Source organism: Protomyctophum parallelum (genome assembly GCF_964188405.1).
Source record: "Protomyctophum parallelum genome assembly, chromosome: 13".
Taxonomy (NCBI): Eukaryota; Metazoa; Chordata; class Actinopteri; order Myctophiformes; family Myctophidae; genus Protomyctophum; species Protomyctophum parallelum.
Genome location: NC_139708.1, coordinates 40,107,175 through 40,131,040, shown reverse-complemented (window position 1 = coordinate 40,131,040; position 23,866 = coordinate 40,107,175). Strand labels below are relative to the sequence as shown.

Here is a 23,866-nt window from a genome sequence, read left to right as displayed (position 1 = left end):
GCTACAATAGCTAATGCTGTTTCCCAGCTATGTAGGGACAGTGCATACATATGTTATTTGCTTACCAGACATGAGATTTGCACAAGCTGAAATTTGAATGCTGGGCTTTTTTTCCAACCACTGAGACGAATTAATTTAATGTATGGACGTAGTCTGGTCTTTATTCAGAAAAAAACCCTAATATGCATCTTCTCTAACTGAAAAAAAAACCCAGGACTAAATCAACATGCAAACATTCAGCTCCACCCTGTGGGGGAGGGGAGGCATAATTGTTTCATTGTATTGAACTCAACACGATACTTCACACCAAAACCAGCAGCTATTCATAGTCCTGGAATGAGACTCTTCTGTACAAAGCAAGTGTATAGTGTTGGTGTAAATCTAATCTACATGTTCAGTGTTGGCTTCTCAAAGTGGAGGTGGGGGTTGAGCATGTTTCTAGTATTTGGGGGTCCACATTTATTTTAATTGGTATGTGTTTAATGTATTGTCATATGTGCACAGTCAAATCCTCAGTGTTACTGTTACTGTGGGAAAGCAATATACAAAGTGAGTTTAACATTGTTTAATGTTGTTTAATGCAATCAGATATGACTTTTCTGTTTGGATGCATGGGTTGTCATGGCCAGAAAGTATTTTTTTTGCCACTCAGTACGCGCATATCCTCTATACTATACGTCTATTTTTTTGTCCCAGTGTTTTTCATTTTTCATTACTCTCTTTTATCTAACACAATGAGGAGGGCATGCTATTATGAAAGGCAACGCCATTTTATTTCAACAAGACGATTCCATGTGCTTCTTTGGGAAATGACAGTAGGGAAGAAAAACAATATGCCTATATATTTGTATTTCATACAGAGTGCAAAGATGAGTTAATCATAACATGTTTTGCAGCATGACACATTGCACCATGAAGTATAAACCTAGCAGGCCTACCTGAGAAGTGTGTTGGGTACATCGTGTCTCCATAATCAAATAAGTAGATCTAAATACCGGAATAATGTATAAGGCACACAATTACCTGCTCCTGATCTGTATCCAAGAGCTGTTCTGGCCTAGAGAGAGCCGCTACAACCTAAGAGGCACTTCCATAATTCAAACAAACAAAATTAATGCTAGACTAAACATCAAAGAGAGGTGCATACATAGAGTTATTATTATAACTCTATGGGTGCATATCGGTCAGAGGGGTCAAGCTGTGGAATGGATTGGATGAGGAACTAAAAAACTGTAGTACAATAAAAAAAATTGTAGGCCTATAGATCAAAAATAGTAGATACATATAGAACATATGTTTTGTTTTCTCGTTTTGTGTTGTTGTTTTTGTTCTTTTTTGTCAGGCACTGTATTGATTTGTTATAATGACCAAAATGAATAAACTCTACTATAAACTCTACTAAATGTACAGATACAGTTGATTAAGATTTAAACACGATTAAGTTTTTGTCCAAAATTTGCCACGTTTTCCAACAGCTGGCTTTCTATCATTGGAGGTTGAGGTCAACTCCACCACCATGCTTCCTTGAACTGGAGTGTGTTTACTGTTGTCAGAAAACATTATATTTATAGCAAAACTGAAGGCAAAACAAAAGTATAGTTTATGATATCGTGTCGCCAAGAATGTCTACTAAATTGATTGTGAGTATTGTTGTTAATGCAACATAGTTTACAATATTTTAGAATAAAAATGACAGAGGCAACACTGTGATTTGACTATAGACAGGTACGTTTTGAGGTTATTACTAAAAAGGAGTGAACTGCTTTCATCTTAGATATATTCGTGACAGAAAGGCACATGTGTGTTAACTGGTCAGCTCTTTGTCGCATTAAATAATATACACAGTATTTTGTTATAACTTGTTTTAATCAAGGAGAAAACACAAGTGGCACAAGAGAGAAGAGGGCCTGTGTGTGTTGACTCTAAAGGGTTCTCATGTGGTGTTTAAGTCCAGCCCCTTCAGAGCTTTCAGCATCAGTCTGTGAGAGTTTACTTGAGAGAAGGAAGAGCAACCTACTATCCGAGACAATAATGGCAGAAGTCGCACCCGCACCCGCACCAGCACCGTCACCGGCCAAGGCCGCCAAGAAGAAGGCAGCAGCCCGACCCAAGAAGACCGGCCCCAGCGTCGCTGAGCTGGTCGTCAAGGCCGTGTCCGCCTCCAAGGAGCGGAGCGGTGTATCTCTCGCTGCGGTCAAGAAGGCTCTGGTTGCCGACGGCTACGATGTGGAGAAGAACAAGGCCCGCGTTAAGATCGCTGTCAAGAGCCTGGTCGCTAAAGGCACCCTGGTCCAGCTCAAAGGTACCGGTGCGTCTGGCTCTTTCAAGATGAACAAGGCAGAAGCGGTGAAGGTAAAGAAACCCGCTGCTAAGAAAGCAGTCAAAGCAAAGAAGCCTGCTCCAGCCAAGAAACCCGCAGCGGCTAAGAAGCCCAAGAAGGTGGTAGCAAAGAAGCCCGCAGCCGCAAAGAAATCGCCCAAGAAAGCCAAGAAGCCTGCCGCCAAGAAAGTAGTGCCCAAAAGCCCGAAGAAGGCTGCCAAGAGCCCCAAAAAAGTGGCTAAGAAGCCCGCAGCAACCAAGAAAGCTCCAGCCAAGAAGGTTGCCAAACCCAAGGCAGCAAAGAAGGCCGCTCCCAAAAAGAAGTAAACTGCACCATATTTAAACCCACAAAAGGCTCTTTTAAGAGCCAACCACATTATTTTATAAGAGTATCCTATCTTTACTTTATTTATAAATTACGTAATTGTCACTGGAATGATAACCAGTTTGCCTTTATATTACAGGCATAAGAGCACACTGTCCCTTGCTAAAATATAATTATTGCATAGTTGATTTGTTGCTAAAACAATTCTGCTGCTGCCCTATCTATGCTGTTCTCATAAAAAAAAAATCCCCTGGCTTTTTGCTATTGCCTTTGGCCAGTGGTTCTGGTTCAATGTTTTGTTCTAAATGTAAAACACGGTAACCTAGTTACCTGTCAACCTTTACGTCAGAATTATCTCATTGTGCAATAAATTGCATGAAGTCATGAAATGTAGAAATAAATTATGACCCAGAGTCCCACAAATGCATTTCGTAACATTGAAATGTATACATGATTACAGGTTCAAATTAGTGGTAACATGGTAATACATCAAATGCAATCAAGGATCATGAGCAAGCTAAGAACATATTAGTGTGTTTGACAACAATATTTGTTGTAAAAAAAATGGGGGGAAATAATATATATATATATATATATATATATATACACTCCCAATCTTCCGCCGTAGCCTGAAAACCCACCTTTTCAGACTCCATCATGGCCCATAGCACTTACCCTAACCCCTTAGATAGCATTTCTGTTGGCTTAGATAGCATTTGACACAGACTTATAGCATGTTATGTATAGACAGCACTATAATTGTATTGTATATAGTCATAGCACGCCATAGTACATATGTATAGCATAGTAGTAAATATGTATAGTTTATATGTATAGTTTCATTATATAGATATTCCACTGTTACTTTCTTAGCTTACGCATGTTTCATGATAAATGCTTTTATGTGATGTATTCCCATGCTTTTGTTCTTGCTTAAATGTAAATCGCTCTGGATTAAGAGCGTCTGCTAAATGCCTAAATTGTAAATTGTATAATATATATATATATATATACACACACACACACACACACACTTTAGGATGGGTAGGGATAATAAATCACATACATATTAATACATTATTATATGATATAGCAGTGTGTGTTGTGGGGGACGGAGTTAGTAACGCCCACGCAGCTCGCTCTGCCTGTCCTCCCTTACGTCCTCCGAACATACATAAAAACGCAAGGCTCTGAGCATTCTACTCACTCACATTTCTAACTGCAACTACAGCTGAACTCAAAATGTCAGGCCGAGGAAAAGGAGGAAAGGGACTTGGAAAAGGAGGCGCTAAGCGCCATCGCAAGGTGCTTCGTGATAACATCCAGGGAATTACCAAGCCCGCTATCCGCCGTCTGGCTCGCCGTGGCGGAGTGAAGCGTATCTCCGGTCTGATCTACGAGGAGACGCGCGGTGTCCTCAAGGTCTTCCTGGAGAACGTGATCCGTGACGCCGTCACCTACACTGAGCACGCCAAGAGAAAGACCGTGACCGCCATGGATGTTGTCTATGCTCTGAAGAGACAGGGACGCACTCTGTACGGATTCGGAGGTTAATAACGCTGACTTGATTTACCAACAACCCAAAGGCTCTTTTAAGAGCCGCCCACATGCACTTTACAGAGTTTATTCCATTAAAGTAGGCAATGTTTGCATAATTATGATTCATGGACTGACTTTATAGGTTAGGTATCTCTGCATGTGAAATGCATTATAGTCCCCAAATGTTCTGTTTTTTTGTATATAACATCGTGAGCCCCTAAAACGGACATGTCATGTCTGTTCATATGCATGCTACTCAGGACATGTCATAATGCATGCTACTCGGGCCATGTTTGGAAATACCGCACTCGCCTATCGCCTATTGGCTTCCGAACTCGCCCTCGGAGTCCCCAGTGCAGGGCCGGGTTTGAGCCGTTGGCCTGATGTGGCCATGACGCACCATGCCACGTTTTATAACTGATTATACTGCCAAAAAGGGTGTAAAAATTGAAGATACAATTCACACCGATTTGCCAGCATCTATCAATTTGGGATAAATTTAGTTGCTGGGACACGGAGGATCATAATATCATAGGATTATTAGCAAATACTATCGACTGCAGTAAGTCGACCGACTAGTGTTGAAAGTTGAAACTGGATTTAAATTGGAGCATATTCATTAAATGTGCTTATAATTAAATCACTGCCATAGTCTATATTTTGGCGGGACAATATTATCCAGAGGAATGCGACAGAACTATTTTAGCGGGACAATGTGTGGACTGTAGAGTATTGACGCGGTAACTATACAATACTGTCTATTTGTATCTTTAGTGGGAGATGAGACCAGTGTCTGAAATTTTACGATTATTCTATAATTGCATTGCTCATATGACACACAGAATCTGGAGCTCTTTGAAATAAATAGATGGGTGGCTCTTAAAAGAGCCGTTTTGGGGGTTCTACAAGTATCGGAAAGGTTTAAGCACGTTCGCCACGGATACGACGGGCCAGCTGGATGTCTTTGGGCATGATTGTCACCCTCTTGGCGTGGATGGCGCACAGGTTGGTGTCCTCAAACAGACCGACCAGATAAGCCTCGGCAGACTCCTGGAGAGCCATGACGGCGGAGCTCTGGAAGCGCAAATCGGTCTTGAAGTCCTGTGCGATCTCCCTCACCAGGCGCTGGAAGGGAAGCTTGCGGATCAGCAGCTCGGTGGATTTCTGGTAACGACGGATCTCCCTCAGAGCCACTGTACCGGGACGGTAACGGTGAGGTTTCTTCACTCCACCGGTTGCTGGCGCGCTCTTACGAGCTGCCTTGGTGGCGAGCTGTTTCCTGGGCGCTTTGCCACCGGTGGACTTACGAGCGGTCTGCTTGGTTCTTGCCATTTTTCTCTTCTTGCAAAGTTGTAGAGTTGTGATAAAAATGAGTGCCAGCTGCTGCATTATATCTCATCGGCTCTGAGGCACCGTCGTTCTCCAATTGGTCTCTGGTCAGAAACCTCCTTCTTTGGGAGGAGCCGCCTGCACCACCAGTAGTGATTGGTGTGGAGTTCATACACACTGAGCCCGCGCTCTTAGTGTGGTACGATGCGTCAAAAAAACAGCTCCCGTGGGATTTTTGTGCTAAAATTGATTTTTTTTAGTCCAAACTATGAGAAAATGATGGGGTTCAAATTTTCCCGACCACCACCCCGTTTCTGGGGGGGGGGGGTTATCTATTTGGGACCTCCCAGAACAGTATGCCAGCCAGTTAATGTCCGATTTTCATAGTATTAGAATTGTTTTGTATGTTTTAAAACATTCTGAGTTGATTTCTTAAACTTTTAAAGTGGTCAGAAGAATCTTTTTTGACTTTTGGTAGGGGTGTTTCCTCACCTGGGACCTCCCGGACTGACCTCTGGGTCTATAAGTTCGCATTACATTCCTCACTCTGCTCCTGTTCCAGAATAACGTCAAATTAGATCATAAATGAAGCATAAAAGTATTTGTAGCTGGGCTCTGATATAAAATAAATAGTAGTAGCCAATACCAGGGGTCTTCCACAGGGGGCCCATGACCCCTAGGGGGTCCTCAGAGTTACTATACAGGGGCCCACCAAATCATTGTGGGATAGGAACTTTTATTCTTTTTTTTTTTTACATTAAACCACTTGAACCATAGCATCCCTTTTCCAGGGAGAACTTTAGCCAACAATAGCTGATCTACAAGGTTGTAGTTTGAGCTTGTAGATCAGCTATTTTCAAAGTAAGGTGCCTCAGTGTAGCAAATATTGCTGCTAAATAAAGATCAGCCAAGATCAGCCAGGCTGCTGCTGTCTTTCTCTTTGTCTTTCTGTTGTTGGTCAGGTGACTGGGAGGGCTACTCATCCTTAGAGGAACTCATCAAGTATTTCTTTGCTCGTGATCTCCTTAAATATGCTCGACTGATGCCAGTCTATCTTGCCCAAATGAACGCTCTTGAACAGGATGACCCAGAAACATGGAACGCACTGAAGTCAGGTGAATTTGTTGTGGCAAAGTCAGAGATACCGAAGGAAATCAAGAAGCTAAAGGGACATGGTGGGATGGTTGGAATCAGTAGAGATGAAGCAGCTCTGGACCGACTAGTCACTACCACACCTCATCTTTCTGGTCTAGTGAATCAGTACCTCAACATCTTCCCAAAAGCTTCCAGGTCTTCAAGGAAAGAACATTATCAGCTCTCAGGAGAGATTGCATTGAGGTCAAGAGATGTAAATTGATTGAGTTGCATGCACTGTGGAGGCAATCTGTTCAAAGAGAACACACCATTGAAGAGTCTGGTTTCATCAGCGCTTGTGTCAGATGGGGCAAAAAATGACATTCTTCCTGGGCCTACACAATTTTCCTGGGCCTACACAATATTTCTGGTGCTGACTGGGGAGGAAAATTTGTTGGAATCTCCAAGATGGGTCAATGCCTACTTGAGGCTTGATGATGATGATCCTGCCATTAACTGCTTCAAGCACCTGAGCTTGTTAACGGCAAGCTTCCATCACCATTGGAGTCATTGGAGCATGGAGGTCCAACAACCTTGCCATTACTAGATGGGAACTATTTCGGTCAAAGAACTTGAGGGTGAGATGCTACCTCCAACTCGTGCTGCACGGCTACCACATATCCTCTGTGCCAACTACGTCACAATGCGGGATAAGTCATTCATACCTGGCAAATTGCCCTGAGCTTCCACCAATCGAACAAAATGGATGGAATTCAGATAGTGGAGGGTATGTTCCAGTCAGGTGTCTTGCCCTCCCTGCTCCAAAGGCAGTACTTGAGCTCATCAAATGTGGTTGCAAAGCAGGTTGCAAGGGACGGTAGAGCTGCTCAAACAATAACCTGCCTTGCACCCCTCTCTGCAAATGCTATGGTGGAGACTGTGTCAACACTCTCAGGGAGGACATTCAAGATGATGATGACGAAGATGAATAGATCCTACAAATAATGTATTGTAGGCATAATTTACCATGGGCTCTTTAAGAGGATAGGTGTGTGTGTGTGTGTGTGTGTGTGTGTGTGTGTGTGTGTGTGTGTGTGTGTGTGTGTGTGTGTGTGTGTGTGTTAGTGTGAGTGCAGTGTGTGAAATAAATGGACACGTTCAGCGTGCCCAAAGTGAGAAGTTGTAATACCTTTATTCCCTGCAGTGTCAACAATAATGGTAGAATACTAATAAACTATCAAAGTACTTTACATAAACGCAAGATATTCTAATACTATTCAAAATACTTGCAAATCACATATATGGGTGCAAGAATAGGGGCAAAACTAGTCCCGGACCCCCTGTGGAAGACCCCTGGTATTAAATACTACTCATTTTTGTAATCAGTGCCCAGCTACAAAAACTTTTAATTATTAAAATAATTAAAATTTCAATTATTATCTAATTTGACATTGTTCTGGAACAGGAGCAGAGCGAGGAATGTAATGAGTACTGAGATGAGTCCGGGGGCCCCGGGTGAAGAAAGACCCCAACCAAAAGTCAAAAAAGATTATTCTGGCTACTTTCAAAGTGTAAGAAATCAACTCAGAATATTTAAAACCCTAATATTATGAAAATCGGACATTATTATTATTAACAAAATCCACTGTGATTGAAATATTCAACACAAGGATAAATAATTAAAATAAGTCACAGTTACAATAGCATACTATACCAAATTGAGCAATTATTATACCAAATTGATCTATGAGTTTATACGCATGATGCACTGCATCGTGATATATGTGCGGCTGTGCGCCTCACCAATCATAGAAACGGATGAGATAGTGTGGTACGATGTATATTTCCGTAGGATTTTTTTTGCTAAAAGTGATTTTTTTGCTTTTTTGGCTTTCATAGGGACCAAACTGTCAGAAAATGATGGGGTTCAAATTTTCCCGACCCCCACCCCTTATTTGGGGGGTCATATATTTTGGGACCTCCCATAATAGTATGCCAGAATTTGGTATAGTATGCTATTGTAACTGTGACTTATTTTAATTATTTATCCTTGTGTTGAATATTTCAATCACAGTGGATTTTGTTATTAATATTATAATATAAAATACGTTTCATATTTGCAGTGTTAAATATAACATTTATATTCCCTAATTTCTACGCACAAATTGTTTTTAATATAACATTGCTCATGTTATGTCTTATGCTGCACTGTTGGGATTCATGCGCTCATTTAGGCTATATATTATGGAATTACCTCTTATGAAATAGACTCACCGGAGATACTTGTATAATAAGCAACGGCTGATTTCTATATGAAGTGATTTAATAAACACGCCCAGTTAGAACCAGTAACAGAAAGCTGATGCTCCCTAGGCTTTTCTTTAACTAAAACTAAAAGCTTACCGGTATTCTTCATTTGTATGCAAAATAGAGTACTGCAGAATTAATTTATTTCGGCTGAATGATGTTGGAGCATTAAGTTTACCCGTAAGTAATCATTGTTTTGGCTAAGTTTGTTTCCTAAACATTCATTGACATTACAACGATATTAAATAAAGGAACATTCTTTAAATGAAGTTGTGGGTGGCTCTTAAAAGAGCCTTTGTGGGGTAACGGGCTGTGTTGGTGTTTATTTCTTCTTAGCGGCAGCCTTCTTGGGTTTCGCCGCCTTGGGCTTCGCTACCTTCTTAGCTGGGGCTTTCTTGACGGCAGCGGGCTTCTTCACCTTCTTGGGACTCTTTGTCGCCTTCTTCGGGCTCTTCTTGGCTGCTGGTTTCTTTGCAGCGGCAGCAGGCTTCTTTGCCTTCTTGGGAGATTTCTTAGCGGCTGCGGGCTTCTTGGCTACTGCCTTCTTCGGGGACTTCTTTGCCGCAGCGGGTTTTTTGGCTGCCGGCTTCTTGGGTTTGACTGCTTCCTTCGCGGGTTTCTTTTCCTTCGGTGCCTCCTTGTTCATCTTGAAAGAGCCAGATGCGCCGGCACCTTTGGTCTGAACAAGGGTGCCTTTTGCTACGAGGCTCTTGACGGCGATCTTGACCCGGGCCTTGTTCTTCTCGAGATCGTAGCCGCCGGCAGCCAGAGCTTTCTTGACCGCAGCCAGGGACACACCTTTGCGTTCCTTGGAGGCGGAAACGGCCTTGACGACCAGCTCGGCGACGCTGGGACCGGTCTTCTTGGGTCGGGGTGCTGCCTTCTTCTTGGCGGCTTTAGCCGGGGCGGCTGCGGGAGCTGGAGCTACTTCTGCCATTATGTAGAGGTTCGACTTTCAGATGCACTGAACTAAACTCTGAGTAGAGAATGTTGTAAGAGGAGGAGGGGGTGGAACTTAAAGGATATGTGAGAACGATGTAGACTCAACCCACTAGGTTAGTACTCTGTGCTGCAGAATACAGAGACAGTTGTGTTTTCTCTACAACTAAAACTAAATAAAATGCATACAAAGAATTTGATTAAAGTCATACAAAAAACTCGAGCAGATAGCAGACGAGTTTAGCTTCATAATCAAATCATGTGGAGCGTTGAGGAGTCATGTGATTTGTTTTCGGACGTTTAAAACCTCACTTGCACACCCTTATATGTACAGTTCTTTGTCAACTTTCCTCTGTCATTTGTCTTTTAAAATAGTTTTAACATATGATACCCTGTTCCATATTTGCTGCAGAGCAAGCAGAGATGTCTGGGGTTGGAATAAAAGTAAAACTAGTCGTTTGTGGTGAAGACTTTTGTTTTTTATTTACAACTTTCCAGTGTCTGCAAACACAGCTCTTGGCCCTGTGGCATGGAGACTTATCAGAGGGCACTTCATCTCACTTCTCTCTGCTAAGCTCTTGTTTTGTGATGAGAAATCAGTTTCAGTTAATTTCACACTCAAATGTATAATTTTATCTACTTTACCAATGGTGCCATTTACAAAAAAAACATGACATAGCTCAATAAAATGTGAAATAGATGAAACACCACACATTTGCAGGCAACTTGTATAGCGGTTTTTTATTATTATTACATACACAATAGGAGATAAAGCACAATTAAAGATGACACTTTGTTTGCCGCTTTTAAAATCTTATATCTAGTCTTATATTCCACATTCTAAAACAAGACTAAGGTTCTATTTTTTGAGTGGTCCTTACGGAGCTACAGTATGTGTGTGGCTGGCTGCCTGAATGCCCAGGTCTGAGCACGAAAATAGCATGGTTGTTTTTCACCACCTGTGCGCAACCTAAAGGCCTATTCATAGTCTGGATTTTCGGTGGTAAGGTGACCACCGCTCCGGTGGTGAGCTGACCACCGGAGCTGAAATAACGTTGAGCGGTGGTGAGTAAAAACAGAGAGCGGTGGCGGTGGTTTGCTCTTCACCGCGGCTCGTGACGTCATGTTGTAGTTCGGTGGTCACCCCACCACCGTAAAACCAGACTATGTATGAGCCTTAACCCACACACACACGCACATATTAACTGTATATATGATTTTGGGTGTGTACAGTACAGGGACGGCTCGCCGGAATCGGCCCGGCCCCCTGGGCACGTTCCTGGGGGTCCGGATGTTCCGGAGAACCCCCCGGACCCCCACATGGTAAATCTCTCATTTCTCTGGCCGTGGCCCTCTGGGTCTGGAACTTCCAGGGACACTCACTTCACATGGGTGTGATTTATTTTCACTCAAACATTGTTCCAGTATGTATGTGTATACAATCATGTTAAATTTAAATTGGAGTGTGGAATAAAGCTATTAATTTGAATTGAAATATAGATTTACCCTAAATGTTTATTACTTGCGCAAGCAGAGCGCGCAAGTAATGTTTTCGCCCGGTCTCCTTCGTCGTGACAGCTGTTCCGCCATTCGATGCTTACGCAGAAAAACATCAAATCTGTGCCTGTGTTGCTGGACCAAATGACCACAAATGACCATATCTCTTACGTCATCATTTAGAGCTAGTCATACGTATACTATATACATAATCAGTAAAAAATAAAATAGCAAATTGTGCCTGATCTGCTGGGACCAGAGTACGTGTATGACTAGCTCTTAATGATGACATAAGAAATATGGTCATTTGTGGTCATTTGGTCCAGCAACACAGGCACAGATTTGATGTTTTTCTGCGTAAGCATCAAATGGCGGAACAGCTGTCACGGTTTTGGTGCAAAGTAACCACAGTATACCGCTAATCAACTTACAACTACACACTTTATACAGTATAGAGTATAGAGTATATATGTATACGTATATAGTATATGCCTATATACTATATATATACTATATATATTTCTTACGTCATCATTTAGAGCTAGTCATACGTATACTACATAATCAGTAAAAAATAAATAGCAAATTGTGCCTGATCTGCTGGGACCAGAGTACGTGGTGTGTATGTGTATGACTAGCTCTTAATGATGACGTAAGAAATATGGTCATTTGTGGTCATTTGCTCCAGCAAACCAGGCACAGATTTGCTGTTTTCTTGCATAAACATCAAATGGCAGAACAGCTGTCACGGTTTTTGGCGCAAAGTAACCACAGTATACCGCTAATCAATTTACAACTACACACTTTATACAGTATAGAGTATAGAGTATATATGTATACGTATATAGTATATGCCTATATACTATATATACTATATATATTACTTACGTCATCATCTAGAGCTAGTCATACATATACACACCACGTACTCTGGTCCCAGCAGATCAGGCACAATTTGCTATTTTATTTTTTACTGATTATGTATATAGTATACGTATGACGTAAGAAATATGGTCATTTGTGGTCATTTGCCCCAGCAAACCAGGCACAGATTTGCTGTTTTCTTGCATAAACATCAAATGGCGGAACAGCTGTCACGGTTTTTGGCGCAAATTTTCAACACATATAAATGATTTATTTGTCTCTGAAAAACTAAAAAGGGATCCAGAATATATCTACAACGATAAAACAGTATTTCTTATATAGATAGAAACTTGAATCATACTTAATAATACTAGATGTTTATATGTATAAAGTAGGTAGCAAATAGTTACATATAAACATTAATCATTTCTAACGTTCCTTCACAGAGATACTGAGATTTGACAGTTTACAGCGGTCGAAAGGACTTGCGCGCTCTGCCTACTAGTGTGCAACAAGCAAGTATGCACTCGACAGAGTGCAGTTCTAGTTATATATATGTCCCTACCCTAGTCTATATTTTATCGAGACAATAGACAAGGAAGGCCGGAGAACATTATGCAGAAACAGACAGTGAGACACTATTTTAGCAGGACACTAGATCATCATCTCTACAAATAAGTAATCAATACAACTGTGTGCCAAATAACACTACAATTCAAGTAGTCAAGTCACATTAACACTGAAACCCAAATAGATTACCTTTCCATAAACTACATTAGCCCCCACCACCACACACAAGTACACAGATGACACAAACTAAGGATGTTTAAACTCCTGCCTGATGAGGCATGAGTTAAATGTACATTATTTGGCAAGGCTGACACCTAAATACTAGTACTATAGATCAGAGGATCACATATTGAACCATGTACCACTCACAAGTACACAGACGAAACAGTGTATATGATGCACTACCATGTTTTTGCTTTATTCTGGATTAATAGTGTGTGCTAAATGCATAAATTGTAATTCTGGTCCTGTCTGAGGCAGTCAATACAGACACGAAGCAACACCTTGCCTGTATCAATTTGTGGATCAACTCTTTCTTGGAGAAGATGGGTGGTCCTTAAAAGGACCGTTGTGTTTAGAGCAGACAGAACAGTTTACTTGGAGCTGGTGTACTTGGTCACAGCCTTGGTGCCTTCAGACACGGCGTGCTTGGCCAGCTCACCGGGGAGCAGCAGGCGGACAGCGGTCTGAATCTCCCTGGATGAGATGGTGGAGCGCTTGTTGTAGTGAGCCAGTTTGGAGGCTTCACCGGCGATGCGCTCAAAGATGTCGTTGACGAAGGAGTTCATGATGCCCATGGCCTTGGAAGAGACGCCGGTGTCAGGGTGGACCTGCTTCAGGACCTTGTATATGTAGATGGCATAGCTCTCCTTCCTGGACTTTCTGCGCTTCTTGCCACCCTTTGCTGCGGTCTTAGTGACAGCTTTCTTGGAGCCCTTCTTGGGCGCTGGTTTCGCTACTTCAGGCATTATTCTTTCTCAGTGGATTGAAGAGAAGAAGTGAACTGTGAGAGGCGTTGCACCAGCATTTATAGCCAAGCCAAAGCAAATGAAGTATGCGACTCCCAGCAAATGATTGGCTTCAGCTGCCACTGCTTATGTGACCCACAGAGGGAGGCGTCTCACACTTTATTTTTATTTTTTTTCTGCATAATGTCCTCCCGCCTGCCTGCCTTGCCCCGCTAAAATATAGACTAGGGTAGGGATATAATTATGATAATAATCATTTTAATTAATAGCGCTATTTAAAACCATTTGGAAGACACTTTCTATAGTCAGTCGACTCACTGCAGACAGTCTATTTGCTACTAATCCGAGATGATATTTCTATGAAGAAGAAAACGAGAGCATGCAATAGTGTAACGGGTGCACGGTTCTGGAAGAGACTTTTTTTTTTTTTTAAGATATTTTTTTTGCGGCTTACGCCTACTGTCTGAAGGGACAGACAGTAGGCTGACAGGAAACGGGAGGGGGATGACATGCAGTAAAGGCCGTGTCGGGTCCGGGAGTCGAACCCGCGGCACACTGCGACTGGATTACCAGTCCGGTGCCCAGACCGTTACGCTACGGCCTGGGCAGAAGAGACTATTTATATGACCCATGTCACTTACCAGTCTGTACCCCTCAAAGTAATTTTATACAGTTCCATATTATGTTAGGATTCCTGGTTTTCAACCAGGCGGCCCGGGTTCGACTCCCAGTATGGGAACTCAATTAAAATCCTTAAACCATAGCACCAAATTGAATCAATTTATATGACAAGTGGGTGTGACTTTAATCTGTATTAAGCTTTTATAGTCCAACACACAACCATGTAATTTAAGCATCGTAGCTCTCTAGACTAGACAATATATAAAATGTTGTGCCAATGGACTCTGGTTTCTATATCTTAATTTTGACTATAAAGCATCTTATAACAATTGCTTTCGGCCCAGGCCGTAGCGTAACGGTCTGGGCACCGGACTGGTGATCCAGTCGCGGTGTGCCGCGGGTTCGACTCCCGGACCCGACACGGCCTTTACCGCATGTCATCCCCCCATCTCTCTCTTCTTAAAAAAAAACAAAAAAAAAAACAATTGCTTTCGTGTTTCATTACATATTCAATTTGAATTTGTGTAGCTTGCTGAAGATTGTGCAAAGTGAGTTGTTACACCCTGCACTTTTGGCAGTATGGCCTACGGCTGCAAATCTGCCATCCACTGGGGACTCTCGGAAATAGCGCAGTGTAAAGCAAACTACATAGGAGAGTGGGCATTTCATTCAGCCAGGTCTTGGCTGTTTAGGAGCCCACAAAGTTACTGTTGCACAATATACAGACTTTCAATGCAAGACTATGTAGTACATGTATTCAGTCCCAACCACTGTCAGTCCATGAATCATGGCTCATATTCAAACTTTAAGAAGCAAATATTGCCTACTTGAATGGAATAAACTCTGTAAAGTGCATGTGGGCGGCTACAGAGCCTGCCACCTAAACCAGTTTGTCCAGCTGAAGACTTATTCAGACATGAATGTGATGCAACATCACAGTAAAATGGATAGAATGTGATATTTAGTAAAATTGTGGAAATTCAATAAAATACTTTCAAATGTAAATGGATAGAGTATATAGACTGTTGTATGACTGATTAAATTCATAGGCTACATAGTATAACATTGTGCCATTACACATTCATGTAGATTACAAAATGATTGTATCAAAACCTAATGTTATGCTAAACCCAGTTAGTTAAACCTAAAATATTGTACTCAAATTGTAAACATGCTGAAATGTTAGGTGAACGAATTATATAATATAATCCCATGACATGTCAATACAGAGCAGTGTCGGCTTAGTTCAGTACTAGCCTATGCAAATACTTATTGCTTATTATACAGTAAGTACAGTTGCAGTCCGAGAAAGGGACACTTAGCTGCAAAGGTGAATTCATATTCATATTAGGTTATTGCAGATGGCCTTTCAGAGGACAGTGTTACTTGGGGACATGAGGAGAAAGGAAGTTCTACAAGCTAAACTAGTTTGTTTGTCAACATAGTTTATTTAAGCCTTAAATTGTTGGTGTCAGTCCATTAAGGTGTGGTACTGTACTGTATGCAATGGAAACATACCTGATTCAAAACAGATAATTAAGTACATGATGAGTGATTCATGAAGGCCATATGTCAGGATTGATAGGAATGCAGTGTCACAATAGTAGTTTGATTAGGGTGCCCAACCTTGATCAGAGCTGAGAAGGAGGTATGTGGATCAAGGGTTCCCATGAATTATGCTTGTTGAGTGTGATTATGATTTAGTTGTTATTGTAATTTGACACTTTGAAACACTTTCTCTCAACTGACAAAAATATAACTATTTACCATGCCATGTTCTTTTCCACTGTGGTTGACTTGACTCACACATACCATGACAAATGTGGTACCGATATTGCATTGCAATACCACAAATCTCCTGCAACATATTAATGAGCATGTCATACTGAAACTATATATTTAAAATTGTGAATATAAAAAAATATATATACGGACATACGAACAACGTTCACTGGAGTTTGCTGTGTTGTTGTGGAGCATTTGCTATAACAAAGTAGATAGACTAGACCCTAGTAGTGGAATATTTCACAAGAATATAACACAAGAGTCAAATGTACGGTCAAATGTAATGTAGTTTATTTAGAGAGTGAGAGAGAGATACTGTAGGAACCGATAGTTAGATCCAAAATTGAATTACTGTAATGGGTGCCACAGAAAGTGCAGACATCTCACCCCACAATGTCAGAAAGTGAAGAGTTGTCCGGACTTTCGGGGTGAGCTGTCCGTCCTTTCCCTTTACCAACTTGCCCCAGTGGAAAGTAGAGACAACAAAAAAACGTAATACAGTATATCTACATCAAACTATTGTGAAGCACACATATCAACATGAACACTCAAAACAAAGCTTGATCTATCATATTACAGAATGGGATTTAATTAGGCTTGCCTAAAGGCATTTTCATAGATGGACCATGATTAATAAGAGTAGAGAGTAAGGACAGTGTTGAATGCCTGTGACATAATTAGGGACATAACATTATAATAAAGGGCTGCTGAGGCCTCATTCACATGTATCAAACACAAACAATGTTTGTTTTTTAGGCCACCACAATGCTTTTCCAATGGGAGTCACATGGTTTGACCAAACATTTGTGTTTGATTGCTGATTGCTAGTGGTGTTCTGCCCCTCCCCCTCATCAAAATTGTGGGATTTAGTCTAAATATTTAGACTAAATCCCATTCAGCAGACCCTGAATGTCGACTGGCTATGAAATGGGAGTGATACAGCACTATACATACATTTGCATTTGGGTGGGTGGGTGTGGCCAAAAAGTACCGTTTATACGTGTGGTGGGTGTTCCCACTAAGGAAAGTAAGTTTTCTAATGACACAACCTGCCTTTTTTTGGTGAGTAGCAAAAACGTTTATGTATTAAATGTAACATAGAGTAAACTGCAGTTGAATAATGTATTGCACCCCCCCCCCCTCTCTCTCTCTCTCTCTCTCTCTCACTGCCTTTCTCAACCCCCATGTTGTTAAACTACACCTATTTCCTGTTAATAATCTAGTTAAAATGTGCAGCATTTGGGTAAAGGGGAGACACTATAATGTGAAGGGACGACAGGATGAGGAGAGGTGTTGTTGCTGCGTTATTGTCACGAGTAATGGCTGTGCGCGATATTGACCAGTCAAAGCTATTTATATCAATGTGTCAATGCATCAACAGAATCATTATGTCATAGGTCATATGTCATAGGTGCGATGGTCTTCCAGACCATCGCACCGGATCTGCTCCCCTTCATCACCTCCATCATCAACACCTCAGTAACCTCAGGCTGCGTCCCATCTGCCCTCAAGTCAGCCAGAGTAACACCACTCCTCAAGAAACCAACCCTTCACCCCTCAGATGTCAAGAACTACAGACCGGTATCACTCCTTTCATTTATTTCTAAAACCATTGAATGTGTTGTCTCCAACCAGCTCTCTCTCCATCTCTCACAGGACAATCTGCTGGATCCCAACCAGGCCCACTCCACAGAAACTGCCCTGCTGGCAGTCACAGAAGCACTACATGCTGCCCAAGCTGCTTCCCACTCTGCAGTACTGATTCTCCTAGACCTATCGGCAGCATTTGACACAGTGGACCACCAGCTGCTCCTAGACACCCTAGCGGATCTAGGCATCGGTGGAACGGCACTAAAGTGGTTCTCCTCCTACCTCACCGACCGGACCTACCAGGTTTCCTGGAAAGGTCTGTTATCATCCCCCCGAACCCTCCAAACTGGGGTCCCACAGGGATCTGTACTTGGTCCTCTCCTTTTCTCACTGTACACTAAATCCCTTGGCACTATCATCTCTGCTCACAATATATCCTATCACTGCTACGCCGATGACACACAACTGTTTCTATCCTTCCCCCCCTCTGCCACTCAGGTGGAAGAGCGCATCACTGCATGCCTGGCTGACATCTCACAGTGGATGTCCTCCAATCACCTCAAGCTGAACCCAGACAAGACTGAGCTTCTCTTCTTCCCAGCTAAGTCCTGCCCTATGCGGGAGCTAACTATCTCCGTAGACAACGCCCTGGTAACGTCTGTCCAAACAGCCAGGAACCTCGGTGTTGTCCTGGACAGTCAGCTCTCGTTCAAAGCTCACATCACAGCTGTCACTCGATCCTGTAGGTTCACACTCTATAATATACGACGAATTAGACCGTTCCTCACCCAGGAATCAGCCCAGCTCCTAATCCAGACAACAGTCTTGTCAAAACTCATGTCTCCCCCCTGCTCTGCTCCCTCCACTGGCTCCCGGTCGCTGCCCGCACATAATACAAAACTCTGATGCTGGCATTCAAGGCAACCAAAGGTATGGCTCCCCCATATCTTGCAAGTATGATTGAACCCTACAAACCCTCCCGCGCACTCAGATCAGCCAACGCAGGGAAGCTGGAAGTACCCTCACTAAAAACGCCGGGACAACGCTCCACACGTCCCAAACTCTTTTCCCTTCTGGCTCCAAAACTGTGGAATGCACTTCCCATTGCAGTCAGAACTGCAGCATCACTCCCAATCTTCCGCCGTAGTCTGAAAACCCACCTTTTTAGACTCCATCATGGCCCATAGCACTTACCCTACCCCCTTAGATAGCATTTCTGTAGACTTAGATAGCATCTGATACATACTTATAGCATGTTATGTAGACGGCACTATAATTGCATTGTATATAGTCATAGCACGCCATAGTAAATATGTATAGCATAGTAGTATATATATATAGTTTAAATGTATAGTCTCTACCCTCCCATGCTTTTGTTCTTGATTATTGTACATCGCTCTGGATTAAGAGCGTCTGCTAAATGCCTAAATTGTAAAGTAGCAATACTCCTGTATTCAAACTATTACTTGAGTAAAATCAAAACTGTATGAGTAATTGAGTATAAAATAGGGCTTACGTGGTGATGTTTTCAATATATATCTTATCATATATCATATCATATCAATCTAAATCAAATTGGGTTTTCTAATAATTGTAGGGGAGTAAAATGTGCAAACTCTCCCGCATGTAGTGTAGTAGAAGGAGCGAGCATAGCATTGAAAATATGAAAACACCCATGTAAAGTTAAGTATCGAAGCACCTCAAAATTGTACTTATACAGTACTTGAGTAAATATACTTAGTGTAAACTCAATCAAGAGGCTCAGTTGTGGAACGTCTGGCGATACTGACCACAGTTTGGATATGTTACAGGGACAATAGAGCACACGAGCGGGAAAACATAATACAGAAAACACTCTAAAAGACTTTGTGGCAGGATCAGCCAATCAGATGCTAGGAGTCCCACGCTTCATTTGCATTGGCTCTGTATAAATACGAGAGCGTCCTCTTACACATTCTTCACTGCAACTGATCTATTCTATTGAATACAAACACGATGCCTGAAGTAGCAAAGCCAGCGCCCAAGAAGGGCTCCAAGAAGGGCGCCGTCACCAAGACCGCCACGAAGGGCGGCAAGAAGCGCAGAAAGGGCAGGAAGGAGAGCTACGCCATCTACATATACAAGGTCCTGAAGCAGGTCCACCCTGACACCGGTGTCTCTTCCAAGGCCATGGGCATCATGAACTCCTTCGTCAACGACATCTTTGAGCGCATCGCCGGTGAAGCCTCCAAACTGGCTAACTACAACAAGCGCCGCACCATCTCATCCAGGGAGATTCAGACCGCCGTCCGCCTGCTGCTCCCCGGTGAGCTGGCCAAGCACGCCGTGTCTGAAGGCACCAAGGCTGTGACCAAGTACACCAGCTCCAAGTAAACTGTTCTGTCTGCTCTAAACACAACGGTCCTTTTAAGGGCCACCCATCTTTTCCGAGAAGAGTTTAACCAAATATGTATATAATGAACATGGCCATTACAATGCATGTCGGCTAAACCACTACCAGTTAATGTGTAAATCCATAGTGCTCAGACATGTGTAGATAAATATTGTGGTTACACGCTGGAATAAAATTACTAGATATCATGCAAGAATTACACGAACAGCATAAGGATCATAAATGTACATTAGACATTATGTAGCAGAGCGGGGAAACAATGCATTACCACAACGAAGGGTCCAGGCCTCCCAAAACAAACTGGTCAGGCTCCTACTTGGCCTCACCCCCCGAACCCACCTCACCCCTGCCCACTTTGACAGGCTGGGATGGCTTAGGGTCGACGACAGAGTACAGCATCTTGCAATGGGTCTGGTCCACAAGATTCGATACACCACCAAGATACCCATGTACCTGTCTAAATACTTCCTTAGTGTAAACGAAGTCCACACCCACAACACCAGAGGGAGTACAACAAACCATGTACAACCCAGATTCGGCACAAACAAGGGACTAAATTATTTTCGCTCCTATGCCACCAAAATGTGGAACGCCCTACCAACAGTCATTAAGACATGTGAATCCCTTGACTCCTTCAAAACCGCTCTCAAAGGGCACCTACGGATGGCTGCAATTCGAAACTGGCCTCTGTAAAATCTGAATCCCCCCACCCCCCCCCACCCCATTTTCCCTCACTGTATATTGTATCTTTTCCCTTTTTTGCTTATGATGAATTTAGCTACATAGAAATGTCTATTTGTATGTCTCTAAATGTTTGTATGTCTTTAAATGTTTTGATGAATTGAACAATGTGGACCCTGTTGTAAACAAGTGTAATGCTTAATTGGGTCGTCCACTCACAGTTGACAGTCTTTGTATTGAGTTTGTGCTTAAAATGTACTGTAAATTCTACAAACTGTTAATAAATATTTCAATCAATCATTCCAACTGAAGAAATTCAGCAATAACAGTGCTCAGACATGTGTAGAAATCTTGTAAAGTGGTTACATGCATTACAAGAACAGCATTTGGAGCATAAATAGACATTTAGGACCTCATGTAGAATAGAACGGGGAAATAATGCATTAACTACCACGAAGCAGTGTGGGTTCATTTAACTTCTTTCCCATTCCAACTGAAGAAATTAAGCAATAACCCGCTGTGCCGTTATGATTGCAGACATGTGGACAGACTGGATAAATAGAAAGTTGAGCTATAAAAGTGCGAATTTATTATATTGGAAATCACCCTTATGCAGAAACAGTGGGTGGCTCTTAAAAGAGCCTTTGTGGGGGTTTGTTCAGTGGAGTTAAGTAGATTTATTTCTTGGCGGCTTTCTCGGTCTTCTTGGGCAGCAGAACAGCCTGGATATTGGGCAGCACACCGCCCTGAGCGATAGTCACTCCACCCAGCAATTTGTTGAGCTCCTCGTCGTTGCGGACGGCCAGCTGGAGGTGACGGGGGATGATACGACTCTTCTTGTTATCGCGGGCAGCGTTTCCAGCCAACTCCAGGATTTCAGCGGTCAGATACTCGAGGACAGCCGCAAGATAGACCGGGGCGCCGGCACCGACTCTCTGGGCATAGTTGCCTTTACGCAGCAGCCTGTGGACACGACCCACGGGGAACTGGAGCCCGGCACGGGATGAGCGGGTCTTGGCCTTCTGCCTGACCTTCCCTCCAGTTTTTCCTCGTCCACTCATTTTGTAGTAAGTTAGGTTTATTTCTAGAATAATAAGAACTCGAAGAGATATGCTGGAGTAGAGGCGTGCGAGACCTTTTATATATTCAACGTAGTACATTATGTGTGTGCGGCTGTGCGCACCACCAATCATAGAGACGGATGAGAGCGCGGGCTGAGTGTGTATGAGTTTCCCACCAATCACTGGCACTGCTAGTGGTGTGATCGGTTCCTCCCAGTCTAAACTCTGACTCTTCCCAAAGACGGAGGTTCTTGACCACTCTCAGAGCAAGTGCGATAAAATATTATCCATGCAATATGACACTAAATGTAGTGTAGGCTAAATTTACATAAAGTATGTACATACAATTGGCGTTTAATTATGCTAATAAGATAGTCATTTTAGGGCGGCAGGCAGTCAGCTGAGGCATCTTGGGTCTGCTTGGTTCTTGACATTTTTTCTCTCTTTAAACAAGTTGTATTGTTGCAAAAAGGGAGCGAACTGCTGCTTTCAAGTGCAAGGCACATTTTAGTTCATCATCATCACTTCTGTGTCAAAAGCACACAAGTGTCCAAAGTTTGACCACATTAATATGTTGTGAGTGTTAATTATGTATTAAGACAAGATATGTCCCCATTCTTTTTATTTTGTCATTTTTTATTTATTTGCGCCGTGTCATACAAGATAGAGCAATGCATTATTTTTTTTCGATATGCAGTGGACGTTTGTAATTGTAAGAGGTCCCCTCCAATCGGTGCCAGTGATGCATGGTACCTCCCCAAACAAGGAGGTTCCTGACCACTGACTAATCAGAGGACGACGGCGGCTCCGAGGCGCTAATAAAAGGCAGCAGTTTGCTCTGAGAAAAATATTTTACTACTCAGAGCTTTGATAGAAGAAGCTATGGCAAGAACTAAGCAGACAGCTCGTAAGTCCACCGGCGGCAAAGCGCCCAGAAAGCAGCTCGCCACCAAGGCAGCTCGTAAGAGCGCGCCGGCAACCGGTGGAGTGAAGAAGCCTCACCGTTACCGTCCCGGTACAGTGGCTCTGAGGGAGATCCGTCGTTACCAGAAATCCACCGAGCTGCTGATCCGCAAGCTGCCCTTCCAGCGCCTGGTGCGAGAGATCGCCCAGGACTTCAAGACCGATTTGCGCTTCCAGAGCTCCGCCGTCATGGCTCTCCAGGAGTCTGCCGAGGCTTATCTGGTCGGTCTTTTTGAGGACACCAACCTGTGTGCCATCCACGCCAAGAGGGTGACCATCATGCCCAAAGACATCCAGCTGGCCCGTCGTATCCGTGGTGAACGTGCTTAAACCTTTCTGACATTGTCTGGTAGAACCCCCAAAACGGCTTTTTTAAGAGCCAACCATCTATTTTTTTAAAGAGCATGTTCCACTTTATAAACAAAGTTATTTTAGACAGTACTGTAAAGTACATGTAATGATTTTACAGATTTCTGAAACTACAGCAATAAACTCTGGAAGCCCCAATTTCACTGCCACTACTACTGCCATTTCAATTTGTTATCTCCCATCTTTTACACAGCATTTCATACATTGGTGTCTTTTCACACTGAAGATACAACTAGTATAGCATAATTACCCCATCAATACGCTCCACACAATGGTTAAGAACATGTCCCCCTTTTTAAATCAAAATTTGGCAGTTTGTAGCTAACGGCTGCCCAAAATGAACAAGAATTCAGAAGCGGTGAAGGTAAAGAAACCTAAGAAAGCAGTTAAAGCAATGAAGCCTCCTGCAGCAAGAAACCCGTAGCGGCTAAGAAGCCCAGGAAGGTGGCAGGCACAAATGAATCACCCAAGAAAGTTCCAGCCAAGGTTGCCAAACCCAAAGCAGCAAAGAATTAAACTGTGCAACATATTTATACCCACAAAAGGCTCTTTTAAGAGCCAACCACATTATTTTATTATAGTATCCTATCTTTACTTCGTTTACGTAATTGTCAATGGAATGCCACTGGTGTGTGTGTGTGTGTGTGTGTGTGTGTGACACCCCACACACACA

General features: G+C 42.7%; 8 protein-coding genes across 8 annotated transcripts; 4 read left to right on the top strand and 4 right to left on the bottom strand.

Annotated features, from left to right (window-relative positions):
* Positions 1 to 2,031: 2,031 nt before the first annotated feature.
* Positions 2,032 to 2,646, top strand: LOC310869958 (histone H1-like; the record flags this gene model as incomplete). Its single annotated transcript, XM_083780954.1, has 1 exon — positions 2,032 to 2,646. One exon carries the CDS (start codon positions 2,032 to 2,034, stop codon positions 2,644 to 2,646), a length of 615 nt encoding a protein of 204 aa, XP_083637080.1.
* Positions 2,647 to 3,886: 1,240 nt separating this feature from the next.
* On the top strand, positions 3,887 to 4,198 carry LOC310869985 (histone H4; the record flags this gene model as incomplete). The annotated part of the gene is made up of 1 exon (XM_083780985.1): positions 3,887 to 4,198. The coding sequence occupies one exon, from the start codon at positions 3,887 to 3,889 to the stop codon at positions 4,196 to 4,198; it is 312 nt and encodes a 103-aa protein (XP_083637111.1).
* A 906-nt stretch (positions 4,199 to 5,104) lies between these two features.
* Positions 5,105 to 5,515, bottom strand: LOC310869969 (histone H3.2; the record flags this gene model as incomplete). Its single annotated transcript, XM_083780965.1, has 1 exon — positions 5,105 to 5,515. One exon carries the CDS (start codon positions 5,513 to 5,515, stop codon positions 5,105 to 5,107), a length of 411 nt encoding a protein of 136 aa, XP_083637091.1.
* Positions 5,516 to 9,047: 3,532 nt separating this feature from the next.
* On the bottom strand, positions 9,048 to 9,857 carry LOC310869959 (histone H1-like). Its single transcript, XM_083780955.1, has one exon. The coding sequence runs from the start codon at positions 9,828 to 9,830 to the stop codon at positions 9,216 to 9,218; it is 615 nt and encodes a 204-aa protein (XP_083637081.1). The 5' UTR covers positions 9,831 to 9,857; the 3' UTR covers positions 9,048 to 9,215.
* Positions 9,858 to 13,276: 3,419 nt separating this feature from the next.
* On the bottom strand, positions 13,277 to 13,731 carry LOC310869981 (histone H2B-like; the record flags this gene model as incomplete). Its single annotated transcript, XM_083780981.1, has 1 exon — positions 13,277 to 13,731. One exon carries the CDS (start codon positions 13,729 to 13,731, stop codon positions 13,357 to 13,359), a length of 375 nt encoding a protein of 124 aa, XP_083637107.1. The 3' UTR covers positions 13,277 to 13,356.
* A 5,991-nt stretch (positions 13,732 to 19,722) lies between these two features.
* Positions 19,723 to 20,106, top strand: LOC310869977 (histone H2B 1/2-like; the record flags this gene model as incomplete). The annotated part of the gene is made up of 1 exon (XM_083780973.1): positions 19,723 to 20,106. The coding sequence occupies one exon, from the start codon at positions 19,723 to 19,725 to the stop codon at positions 20,098 to 20,100; it is 378 nt and encodes a 125-aa protein (XP_083637099.1). The 3' UTR covers positions 20,101 to 20,106.
* Positions 20,107 to 21,477: 1,371 nt separating this feature from the next.
* LOC310869973 (histone H2A-like) lies at positions 21,478 to 21,861 on the bottom strand (the record flags this gene model as incomplete). Its single annotated transcript, XM_083780969.1, has 1 exon — positions 21,478 to 21,861. The coding sequence occupies one exon, from the start codon at positions 21,859 to 21,861 to the stop codon at positions 21,478 to 21,480; it is 384 nt and encodes a 127-aa protein (XP_083637095.1).
* An 882-nt stretch (positions 21,862 to 22,743) lies between these two features.
* LOC310869968 (histone H3.2) lies at positions 22,744 to 23,154 on the top strand (the record flags this gene model as incomplete). The annotated part of the gene is made up of 1 exon (XM_083780964.1): positions 22,744 to 23,154. The coding sequence occupies one exon, from the start codon at positions 22,744 to 22,746 to the stop codon at positions 23,152 to 23,154; it is 411 nt and encodes a 136-aa protein (XP_083637090.1).
* Positions 23,155 to 23,866: the final 712 nt, after the last annotated feature.

What these genes read in the sequence shown, in the direction of transcription:
- LOC310869959 (XM_083780955.1), bottom strand. Translation starts at nt 9,830, where the DNA reads ATGGCAGAAGTAGCTCCAGCTCCCGCAGCCGCCCCGGCTAAAGCCGCC.